A 13,138-nucleotide genomic window follows, 5' to 3' on the forward strand; every position below is an offset into this window, starting at 1 on the left:
TTTCATATTGAAAAGAATAACATGTAAGAAAGTTTTAAAGCGAATAAAAGTTGAGCAGCTCTCAGATGTGAACTGTAGACTAAAATACAGAAATATTATTGAAAAGAAAATGAAAGTGTTTGAGAACAGGAATCAAACCTTGAAGATTCAGTGGCAAACTCTGAAGGAAACATTGATTGATTCTGCCAGAGAGGCATGTGATGAGGTTGTGTGCAAGGATAAAAAAATCAGAACTCCCTGGTGGACACAGGAAGTTAAAGAGGCAGTGAAGGAAAAGAAGAAAGCATATCAAAAGTTCCTGGCAAATAAGTCAGCTTTTACTCTTACAGAATACAGAGACAAATGTAAGAAAGCTAAACAGTGTGTAAAACTAGCTAAACAAAAGTCATGGGAGGACTTTGGCAAGAATATAGAAAATAAATATCAAGAAGGTGGCAAAATATTCTGGAAGTTGTTGAAGAAGCTTAGGAATGGAGGAAAGAGTGCTGTAAAAGGAATTAGAGATGATAAAGGTGAAATGAAAACAGGAGAAAAAGATATCCTTGAAGTATGGAGTAATAAACACAGTGATAAAAAACACTGACCAGGCATGCAGTCAGGAATACATATCCATACTTGAAGTAGAAAAAGCCATCAAAGGCTTGAAACGTGGAAAGGCAGCAGGAGTAGATGATATTCGACCAGAAATGCTGAAGTATGGTGGTATAAGAGTCTTACAGTGGCTGCACTGCATAGTTCAGAAAGCCTGGACAGAGGGACGAATTCCCAATGATTGGAGTAGAGATCTCATAGTACCCATATATAAAAAGGGAAATAAAACTGAATGTGAGAATTACAGAGGTATTTCCCTACTGAGTGTTCCTGGCAAGATCTATGCAAGTATACTTGAGAAACGGTTGAGAAGAATTGTGGAAGAAAAGCTTGGTGAAGAACAAGCTGGATTCAGGCCAAATAGAGGCTGTCAGGATCAGATCTTCACTTTACGACAAATAGTCGAAAAAGCATGGGAATATAACAAAGATCTGTATTTAAGTTTTGTCGATTTGGAAAAGGCATATGACAAGGTGCCAAGAGAGAAGCTATTCAATACAGTCCAGTTATATGGTGTCAATGGGGCATTATATCAAGCAATACTTAGTCTTTATTTGAGTTGTGAGTCAGCAGTTAGAATTGAAGGAAGTACAGGAAGATGGTTTAATGTTATATCTGGTGTGAGACAAGGATGTACATTATCCCCTCTGTTATTCATTATCTATATGGATCACATTATGAAGGAATGTGGTATTAAACCTGATATCAAAATTGGAGATGTTAATGTCAGCTCTTTGCTTTATGCGGATGATGTTATACTTCTAAATAAATCCGCTACAAGTCTGCAAGATTCTCTGACTAAATTGAATAGCTGTTGTAATAGATATGGTATGAAGGTCAGTAATAAAAAGACAAAGACAATGAAAATAGGCAGAATCATTGAAAATGTCAACTGTGTTGTGAATGGAGAACCTGTGGAACAAGTAAAACATTTCAGCTACTTAGGCACAATTTTTACTGAAGATGGTAAACTAAATATAGAAATAGACAACAGAATCAGCAAAGCTGGTATCGTGGGAAGTCAATTGAATAAATTCATATGGAATAAGAAAGAAATTAGTCGGAACACTAAATTAGCTGTATACAAGACAGTGTTCAAACCAATTTTAACTTATGGATCTGAGAGCTGGGTCAGAAGTAAAACACTTGACCAAAGACTAGAGACCGCAGATATGAGAGTCCTGAGAAAGATTAGAGGCGTGAACAGATGGCATCAATGGCAATATCATATTAAAAATGAGGATATTAGGAAAGAACTTGACATTGTCAGCATCCAGGAATGCGTTAGCAGAGCTAATCTCAGGTGGTATGGTCACTTAAATAGAATGGGAGAGGAAAGATTAGCAAAACAAGTGTTCTCTGCCAGGTTGGCAGGAAAACGACCCAGAGGAAGACCAAGATATAGGTGGATTGATACGGTACAAAGTGCCTTAGATGATAGAAATATAAGATCTGATAATGTTGGAGTCTTGACAAGTAACAAACTGATTTGGAGGAAAATTGTAGATAGGAAGTTAGTAATAATGTAATTTTTTCATATAGTACTGTCATATCCTGTACATTCCTTGAGGGTACATGGCAGGAATTTGATGATGATGATGATGATAATCTGAATTTTATGTATAAAGTAAATTGTAGACTTTAAGAGTAACATGTTCTGAGTCATTGAGACATTGAAATTTTGCTTGTATTCTGAACTTAGTGCTAATAATGAATTGTAATCGTAAGTGTATTATGTACTGAGATATTGAGACATAGAATTGCTGATACTTTAAGATAGAATACTGAAATTGATTAATGACTGAGAGAGTAAATGAGAGGCAATAATTTAACCTTAGAATTTGATAATCAATTTAATTTGTCTAGCATCATCAATTGGATTTAATAAATGTTTGATTCTTTAAATTTATGTGTATCTGATCATGTTGACTGACTCTGACCCTTCATAGAAATCGAACCTGAGTAAGTGTGAGTGTGCGGGAATACCCCAAGTGAAAGTAAGGGCACGACTGCAAACAAGAATAAGATTATGCCAGAGATTCCAAGTTTCTAGGAATTTAATTATATTGCTGTGATTCTATAGTTAACCCAAAGCTAGAGTCTATCCCTAACTTTAATGCTCAAGCTGGTGCAGCAAAAAAAATAAATTTGTTTGAGTAATAAGGATAATATATAGGATTCAGGGAACGGATAATCTTCTGGTGGCCCTAAAGATTAAGTTAAAAAAAAAAAATCATAAAAGAAACGTGACATAAGGCTTAGTTTGTTATTACTAATGTGGAATGCAACTCTGCAACAACGCTAGTAATAACCATATAAATAAAAGAAGAGACCACCTTTATAACAATGGTGCAGCCGATCCGTTATAACAATTGTATATGTATATAGCCTTTTTGTTATTTTTATTTTAAATGACATAGCTCTGTATATTCAACAGCTTTTAAGTGTATTTTATGTAATTCTACTCCAAAGTAAATAACTTAATATTAGATTGTGGATATATCATATCTCATAAAATAACCAATTAATCTGAAAGAAAACTGTCAGGAAAAAAGATATATGAAGGAGACTACCTACTGACATTGAATTCTAATTAAGCAGGCATTTTGAGTCAATAGTCTCATTTTATCTCTATTTTTATTCATTACAATTATTAAACATTAATGACTAAAAAAGCAAAAAAAAAAATTAAAAACTCAAGGTTTTTTTAAGATACAAATTTTTGCTTACCTTAGTTTCATAATTCAGAACACTTTTTAAGAGTTCAATGCCTTCTTCAGAAGATGGCTAAAAAAGTGAAACATGTTCTAGCTGACTGTGGTATATACAAAGTAATTAAAAAGTTTTTCCTATTTAAAAACTATAATATATGAATATTCTTTGGCATTCATATACTGAAATATGTGTGATGAATGGATTTGGTTAAGCTTTTTTTTTTTTTTTTTTTTTTTGTATTTGAACAGCAAAAAGAACAACATGATCAAATGAACTATCAAATAAAGGCTATGCTCTGTACAATCAACTTTTACTATAGCAAACTTGAAGAGATTGCAGGATTTCTTACAGTGAATAGTTTTGATATTCACTCTCTTTTAGCACAGCATTAGCTCCTGGAGCATTTGTTGGGACGTTTCACTCTCTCTACTGGCCATGGTGGATGAAATAGTGATACCAAATTGCACTTCTTATCCATGTTATTCAATAGGTGTTACAGAATCGTATACAGATTTTGCTGAACGTCTAAAGACGTCATGGCCAGTTAGGGTATTAGTTATAATGGTATTTGCTCTGTAAAAGTTGACTGTACCATGATTTGCAGTATATCTGAATAAGAGAAATAACAGTGTGCAAATAATACCTTTTGAATGGATATTCAGTAAAGAGCATGGTCAACACTGTGATTGCAATGTTGGATTTCTATCATGAGTATTTTGGTAAAAGTAAATAACATATCAATATCAAGTTATTGATATGTTATTTTATTTATTGAGATTTTAAAAGGATCACATCTACTGAAATAATCTTCATACCTTTCCAAAGTTAAAAACAAACAGAATAAACCACTGTGAAGAGTAGTGATGAATAGATTGTGGCTACAGTTATGGAAACTTTGCACCCTCATAATAGAAATTATTAAATAATCATTTCATTATTTTTCATTATTTTATTGATAATGTTTCCATATTGAATACATATTCAAAATACACAATCTTCATAGTTTGTGTATTTTGACATCACACAGTTATCTATTTAATAATATAGGAAATAAATTCCATGTAATTCTTATATTTCTAAAGATTATCTATAAAGCTGTAAATTTACATGAAGCTATATTTTTTTTTCTTTACTCATTGTTCTCATTTACTCATTTATTCATTGAACATATAAACACTGTACAAGAGCATGTACAGCAAAAGTTCTGTGGTGTTTATGTGATAAGATAATGAAAGGAATGCTATAATATACAAGAGAAATTAAGGGATTTTGGGAACTCAAAAGCAGATATTTATGAAGTCTTTCATATAGAAAAAAAAAAGTTCTGAAGCTTACAGGAAATGAAAAAAGAGAAGAAAGTGAAGATGATTGGTTTATGTTATGACTTTTAGAGAAAACCAGCAACTAAATTGCAAGTATTTTTGCGATTTTTTTTAAAAGGAAAGCTTGCAGTGTTTGAATTAAGGATTTCAGAGCCAGAAGTTTTATTCCAGCTCTCTGGAAATAAAACTTCTTTAATAAAATCGTTGGCATCCACCAATGATCAAATAACATGATAATAAACAGGGTGATGTTAAAAATAAAAAAAAAATTAATGCATTTAAAACGAGGTTGAAAATTCACCCGCCACTTGTCTCTGATAACTCCCCTATAGTGGGTGGATTTCTAAAGCCCTGGTGGCACCTGTAGTGCAAAATCTAAAGTGTATGCTTCAGATATAATTTTGAGAAAAACGATTAAAATAATAGTCACACTTCACACAGAAATAATGATACATTCTCCTTGTTAAAAAAAAAAAATCATGTAACTATCTTGATACTTTTTATTCAAATTCTTAAATTACACATTAATATGAATAAATGTTCATAATTACATGTAAACAACAACAACAAAAAAAAAACAGATAAAATTATTAAATATTAAATGTAGGAAAATTATTTTTATACATTTAATTCACAAAATGTTTAGTATTCGACTTTCTAAATGGCATTCAGAAGGGAGAAAAACAAACCATACATTTTACTCACTTTTGGCTGGTCACTGCTAAATAAACGACTCATTACACTTTCTAAAAACATAGCCAGTGCATCCCACTGTAAGAAGGAAGGTGAGCTGAGATTACACAAGCCATTTTCTGATCCTGGAAGTATAGATACCAGCAATAAAATGAAAGTAAGTATTAATAATGCACTTTTTTACATTTCAAAGATGAATTTTATGTGGATAGTTTTTAATGTTGCTTGCAGCTGCAAAAATTACAATTTCAGAACCATTTCCTAGGTTAGAAGTATGGCAAGCTGAACTTATAAATAGAAATCTAGTCATTTTCATCAGATGCTTATCTGCATCCAATAGAAACAACCATACAGCTGTTAAAATGGTTTGCTATGACTAAATAATGAACTATCCATTTTATGCTATATTATCAAAGAAATTATATCCATGACCAGTGTTTGACAAATTATGTAAAATCCTACTTGCTATACAAAAGATGTACTTGCTCAAGATCTCCCACCACAGTAATATGTCCCAATAAGTCAATCGAAGTTCCATAAAGTGTTTGGTTTTCCCTGTTTGGTTTCTAGAGCAAGGGTTCCAAACCAGCTAAAAATTTAGTATAAAAAAAGATATAACGACTGTCAGATAAGCAGCATTTCAATTGCTAAGTCAAATAATGATTGCAATTTGAAATTGTGAGTATCGCAGTTTTCCCCCATGCAACAGATTAAATTATGTTACCAACCATTATATCTGCTTATAGAATCATAATATATGGGACAATCATGTTTGTTTCTGCTAAGTTCAAAACTGCAAGCCCACCTCCTTTGTTCAGTATCAAGTGGATACCTTATGGGATGCATCACATAAAGATGAAGAATAGATATTAGGTTAGAAGCCTAGTCTGTTCTCTTCATTCTTTAAAGGTTATATGAAGAATTCTTCCAAGTTATCTAGTTTTCGGTTATCCATTACAAGCTGTTAGCTAAATAGCAAATATAGGACGTTACAATCAGACAACAGTAATCAAGGAAAGGAAGAAGTAGAAATAGCACTGAAGACTACACATGATAAACTTACTGTTTGGTAGGATATTTCAAGTAGAGTTATGTAGGAAAATTTCAAAATGGGGAATTGGACAGTGAAACTTATTTGTGTTTATGATACCATAGAAAGTTCTCAAAAGGAAATAGAAGGAGGAATTGTTTGAGTCATCAGAGAAGGCATATGATAAAGAAAACTGAAAAACCTGGCTTTGTTGGCAATCTAAACAGCAGGGTAGGAAATGAATCCCAGCCATACAAAAATGTTTTGGAAATATTTGGAGATAATAGTAAGTGCCAGTTGTTTTTTTATTTGAGACATGGGGTCATCACTAACATCACATTTCAACATAAAGATGTGCACAAATTCATATGGAAAAAAAAAAGACATAGCAATGTCCATACTAGTTCAAGACATGAGAGTATAGTGGATATTTGTAATATTAAGTGATCACTATTTACTATCAAGCAGGATAAAAATGAATAACATATTGGAAAGAAAAATATAAGAAAACTTAAAAAAAAGAATTAAAGTTAAGCAGCTTTTGCAAGTGAACTGCAGAATCAACTACACAAATATTACTATCATTATTATTATGTGACACCTCCTCAAACGAGGTGTCACAAAGAAAGCTCACGGACTCATCATGGGAGGGAACTTCACACAATGCAGTCCCCACTACTTAATCCTCATCTATTCACAATGGAATATTTGCCATTCACGTCACCATCATCTACTGCCTACCAACAGTATTTTTGTCTGTAAATTGTATTTTATCTTGGTTGATTTTCCTGTATATGTGATGTAAAAAACTCATTTAAAAATTCCTCTTTTCACAATAAAAATCAAATTCAAGTCTTTTCTCCCATCACAGGATGAAATATCCCATTATTATTCTAACTGCGCTATGGTAGTTTAATTCAACAAAATGAATTATTCAAAATGTATTACTCAAGGAAAAATGAAAGAGTCTGGAAACAAGAACGAAACATTGAGTCTCAGTAGCAAACTCTGAAAAATACATAGTTGGTGATGTTGTCTTCAAAGACAAAAAAATTCTGGAGAGGGGAAGTTTAAGAGTTAGTCCTATAAAAGAAGAAACAAAGAAACAATATTGAAAGTTCCTAGCAGGTAAGTTAAAAAAGGAATGGAAGAGTGGTAGAAAACATTCAAGAAGGAATGTAATTTGGCGTACATATCAATATTTAAGGAAGAAAAAGCTTTCCAAAGCCGAAGGGGAAAGAAAACTGAATTTAAATGTTCCAGCTAAGATTTATGCAGACATACTTCAGAAGAGAGAGAGAGAGAGACTGAAAAAATTGTGGAAGAAGAAGGTGGGTTTAGGCCAAATAGAGGCTGTGAAGATCAGATTTTCGCTTTATGAAATCGTAAGAATATAACAAGGATTTGGAATTTTTTCTGGAGATATTGAAAAAGCATATGAAAAGGTGACAAGAGAAAAGCCGTTCAAAATGCTACAGCTATATCGGGAAAATGGAACATTATACAGAGCAACATAATCTATATGTAAGTTGTGAGTTAGCAATTAGAAATGCAGGAAGCAGAGAAAGCTGGTTAATATAAAATAAGGTGTGAGAAAAGAGTGCATTTCATCTCCACTCTTATTCATAATCTTTATGTATCATGTTACAAAAGAAAGTAACATTACACCTGATACCTGAAAAATATCAAACTTTTGATTCTGATGCCAGCAAAGGTTGGTCGATTGGTAGAGCCTCTGCTGCTAATGGCTCACGCAAAAAGTTAAGCAAGTTTGAGTGCGGTTAGTAGTTGGAAGGGATTTAATCATTAGATGCTGTTGGCACACTCTCCCCCCTCGATGAGTCTTTGGACTCCCTAGAGGTGTCAAATAATAAATTATAATAATATAATAATAATCTAATATAATAATAATAAATTAGCTGTATACAAGACAGTGTTCAAACCAGTTTTAACTTATGGATCTGAGTGCTGGGTCAGAAGTAAAACACTACCAAAGACTAGAGACCACAGATATTCCTGAGAAAGATTAGAGGCATGAACAGTTGGCATCAATGGCAATATCATATTAAAAATGAGGATGTTAGGAAAGAACTTGACATTGTCAGCATCCAGGAATGCATTAGCAGAGCTAATCTCAGGTGGTATGGTCACTTAAATAGAATGGGAGAGGAAAGATTAGCAAAACAAGTGTTCTCTGCCAGGTTGGCAAGAAAACGACCCAGAGGAAGACCAAGATATAGGTGGATTGATACGGTACAAAGTGCCTTAGACGATAGAAATATAAGATCTGATAATGTTGGAGTCTTGACAAGTAACACACTGATTTGGAGGAAAATTGTGTAGATAGGAAGTTAGTAATGATGTAATTTTTTCATGTAGTACTGTCATATCCTGTACACTCTTGAGGGTGCATGGCAGGCATTTGATGATGATGATATCTAATTCAGGCAATACAAAATGTTATATTCAGGCACTGACAATCAGGAAAAGGAAAAAGCTTGACATTTGTAGATCTGGAAAATGCATATGATAAGGTGCCAAGAGAAAACCTGTTCAAAACACTACAGCTATATGGTGTAAATGGGACATTATATCGAGCAACACAGTCTCTAAGCTGTAAGTCAACATTCAGATGTTTCAATGTTAAATCAGGTGTCATGCAAGGATGTGCATTATCTTGACTGTTATTCATCTACATGGATCACATCATGAAGGTGGTATTAAACCTCATATCAAAATTGGAGATGTTAATCTCAGCTCTTTAATTTATGCAGATGGTGTTATACTTCTGCGTATATCCAGTACAAATCTTCAAGATTCCCTGATTAAATTGAATAACCTGTAATAAATTGGGTATGAAAACCTGCATAAAAAGGCAACAAAAATAGGCAGAAAGTAAAAACACCAACTGCATTCTGAATATAGAACAAGTAAAACATATTAACTATTTAGGCACAATGTTTAGCGAAGATAGCAATTTAAATATGGAAATAGACAGAATTAGCAAAGCTGGTATGGTAGGAAGTCAAGTGAATAAATTTATAAGAGAGATAAAAGTCAATTAGCTGTATACAAGAGTGTATTCAAACCAATTTTAATGTAAGGATTTGAAAGTTGGGCTAGAAATAAAACACTTGAGAGCACAGATGGCAGTATAAGATCAAAAATGAGGATATCAGGAAAGAACTTGCCATTGTTAGCATTCCAGAAGGTGGTAAGGTCACTTAAACAGGATGGGAAAGGAAAGATTAACAAAAATGTTCTTTGTCAAGTTGATAGGAAAAAGATGCAGAAGAAGTTAGTAATGATGCAACTTTTTTAAGTACAGGAAAACTTCACTTAGCATGAATTTGATATGTGCGATAATCAAGTAGTGCAATTGAGTGGATTGATACTATTTCCCATTAAGCGAGCGATTAATCAGTTAACGCGATTTTTTTTATGTTGTGTGAAATTTTACATTACGTGAAATTTTTTTTGTCGCTAATCCGCAGTGAGTGGAAAAGCTGGAAGTAATAAAGAGACATGAAAGTGCCGCTAGTAATACAATGATTGTACAAGACCTGAGATACAGTGGGTCTACAGTTTGGATTATATTAAGAACAAGGAAAAGTTGCTACTGCTTCTTTAAGCATGCAGATCACCCGAAATAGAAGCCATTTAATGACAGAGATGGAACGTCTTCTATCACTCTGGACTGAGGATTATAACCAAAAAAGAATACCTCTTAGTAAAGGGAATATTCAGGCAAAAGCTCTAAATATTTTACCTCATTGAAAGAGACCAAATTTCAAGAGGAATGTGAAAGTTCTACTGCAAGTTTAGGATGGTTTGACCATTTCAAAAATCGAACTGGACTGCATAAAGTAAGAATAACTGGGGAATCTGCAGCCAAGTTTGCTGAAGAATTCAGGAGGGTGATTATGACAATCAGCAAATATCCAACGTTGACGAAACTGGTCTCCTTTGGAAGCGTATGCCAACAAAACCTTTCCTAGCTAAAACTGAGGCATCTCAACCAGGACAAGTATCGAAAGATCGTCTTATGCTTTTATTAGGAGGCAATGCAGAAGGTGACTTTAAACTCAAGCCTATGTTATTTTATCGTGCATAAAATCCAAGATCTAACATTATTGAAGAAATCAGCACAATTGGAAAAGAACTTAGATTTAATGAACTGGATAATGAAGATGTGAGAAACTTGCTAGATTCCCATTCAGAACATTTAAGTGAGAATGATCTCCTTCAACCAGAAGAACAGCATGCATATGAAGAAGAAGGTAAGGAGTGAGAACAAGAAGAGAATGTTATGACCAAGAAGCTAACTGCAAAAGAACTTCAGCTAGTTTTCAATCACATTGAGTATGCTAAGGAAATTTTGTTTGATGCTGATCCTGATATGGAGCAAAGCTTCGAAGTCTGCTGAAATCTTGATAAAGCGATCACCAGCCATCACAAATTGCACAAGATGAAAATTCAAGTACGATTCAAACATCTTTACTTAATGTTTTTGTAAAAAAATTAGCTCAATCAAATGTTTAGACATTAAATAAAAATTTAAGCAACTGATTTTTATTAACTTTGATGAGTATCCTGTAATATAGCTCATACTGTAATTTTTTTTCCAAATGTTTGCTAACTCATGGATGAATTAAAATTATTCCTATTGTTTATTGTATTTGCTTAACACAATTTCACTTAGCGCACATTAATTGATGGATTAATTAATCTCATTAAGCGAGGTTTTCCCTGTAGTACTATCATGATGTCCTGCACATCCCCTGAGGATGCATGTCAGGATGATGATGAGATATCTAACTCAGCACTTTGCTTTATGCAGATAATGTTATACTAAATTAATTTAATTAAATTTAATAATAGCTACAACAAATTTGGAATGAAATTTAGCAATAAAAACACTAAAAATAGGAAAATAAGCAGGAACATAGAAAACTTCATCTGCATTCACATATACAGCACAAGTAAAACATTTCACCTATTTAGATACAATTTTTAGTAAAGATGGTAAATTAAATATGGAAAAGCTGGTGTAATAGGAAGTCATTTGAATGAATTTATGGAATAAGAGGGAATTAGCCAAAACCACAAACCAAGCTAATCTAAGGTGCAGTCACTTAAACAGAATGGGAAAAGAAAGGAAAGATTAGTGAAACAGCTTTTTGATAGCAAAGTTGCAGTAAAAAGACTCGGATGAATTTATGCAGTCAGGGTGACAATACTGGAGTGCTGACAAGTAGCAGACTAATTTTGGGATAAATTTTTGACAGGACATTAGTAATAGCGTGACCTTAATGTAACAGCTATAGAACTCTGTACATCACCTGAAGGTATATATCAAGAAATAGATGATAATGTATGAGAAAAAGTTAAAACATCACAGCGCTAAGCTGATGAAAGTGCCATCATGTCTTGAAATCTTGTACATCAACAAAACCTGCTTACTGTGTTATTATGAAATCAATGTTTATAAACCATCTTAATGTATTATAATTTTTAAACATTAATAAGCATAATGTAACGTTTTTATAAGATTTCATACCTGTTCCAGTATCAATAGGCTTTTTCAGTTGTTCATGTAGCCTGTCAGCTGCAAATTTAAACGTGGCAGTTGGATTAAGACTTGTTGCAAACCTGATAGTTTCGCTCACATCTACTCTGAATTCTGAAAAACATTTAATAATGAATCCATTAAACAAACCACTATTGAAGTTGAAAAAGTTAAATGAAGTTTAAATAAAGGTAAATTTTGAATACAGCCAACTCTAGTGAACTCACAGGGACTAAAGGAATAGTTTCAGGCACTTACTGTAATAGTACAGTAAGTGTTATAGAGAAGTTATTGTGAGAATTTCAGCTAATTTGTATTTACAAATGAGCTGAAAACATTTTGAGAGCAACTCAAGAAACTAATGCTATATCAAAACAAAAATCATCAATAAGTGAATGAAGAATTATCCTGCCCCTCTTTAATCCAACATCTCCCTTTCACAGTCTGGCTACCCTTTGTCATCAACGATATCTCCAAAAAGAGCTTTCACAAATGACAGTTATTACTAGGGTTTTTTGGGTCTGAGTGTCAGAACTCAGCAAGTCTTTTAATTTTTATGTGGACTCCACACTCAATCTAAAACTCAATGAGTTGATCTAAATTCTGCTCATGTTAATGATCATAAAAACATTTAACCTTGTCAATTTTTACTATTTCTACTTGTTTAATTTTACTAATACTCAGTTTACTTTATATCTACAATTCTAATACTACACATAATACTGAATTTGGATTGAGAAAATATCTACCTTATTTTGCTTTTTATATCATAACACATTCAAGAATTAAAAATTATTAATTTTCTTGACATTTAAAATAAAAGTTAGAAAATTAAGTTAATGTATATGTGTGTGTAGCCAGTATATACGTATACTCATGTAACAGAACAAAAATGAGGGAGAAGGCTTTAAACCAGTAGCTTTTTTTTTATAAGCAGAACACTATCAAGTCCTGAATTAAACTGTTTGAGCTTAGAAAAAGAAGTGCTAGCAATAATCCTCCCAATGAGAAATTATTATAGGTGTGCACTTGGTAGCGGATTACCTATCCGGCTCAGATGATAATGATCAATCATCTAGAGATAACATTTTGAACCAAGATGCAGAGAAGCCCAAATTTATACTACTGATATTTTAGCATTTCTTTTATCTACTGAGAAAAAACTTAGAAAAGCAATCACATATCAAGTACTGTTTATGAAGCAGTTAATCACGTAAT

General features: G+C 32.8%; 1 protein-coding gene across 1 annotated transcript in view; it reads right to left on the reverse strand.

Moving 5' to 3' along the window:
• Ranbp21 (exportin-5-like protein Ranbp21) overlaps nt 1-13,138 on the reverse strand; it is a 425,699-nt gene that overhangs the window by 218,552 nt on the left and 194,009 nt on the right. The window contains exons 14-16 of the mRNA XM_090399635.1: nt 11,912-12,034; nt 5,334-5,446; nt 3,322-3,378 (exon numbers count right to left, since the gene is read on the reverse strand). Coding sequence (XP_090255761.1) covers nt 3,322-3,378; nt 5,334-5,446; nt 11,912-12,034 — 293 coding nt within the window. The remainder of the gene's footprint in view (nt 1-3,321; nt 3,379-5,333; nt 5,447-11,911; nt 12,035-13,138) is intronic.

Source organism: Typopeltis vanoorti, chromosome 10 (genome assembly GCF_054136105.1).
Source record: "Typopeltis vanoorti isolate ZY-2024b chromosome 10, IOZ_Tvanoo_1.0, whole genome shotgun sequence".
Classification (NCBI taxonomy): domain Eukaryota; kingdom Metazoa; phylum Arthropoda; class Arachnida; order Uropygi; family Thelyphonidae; genus Typopeltis; species Typopeltis vanoorti.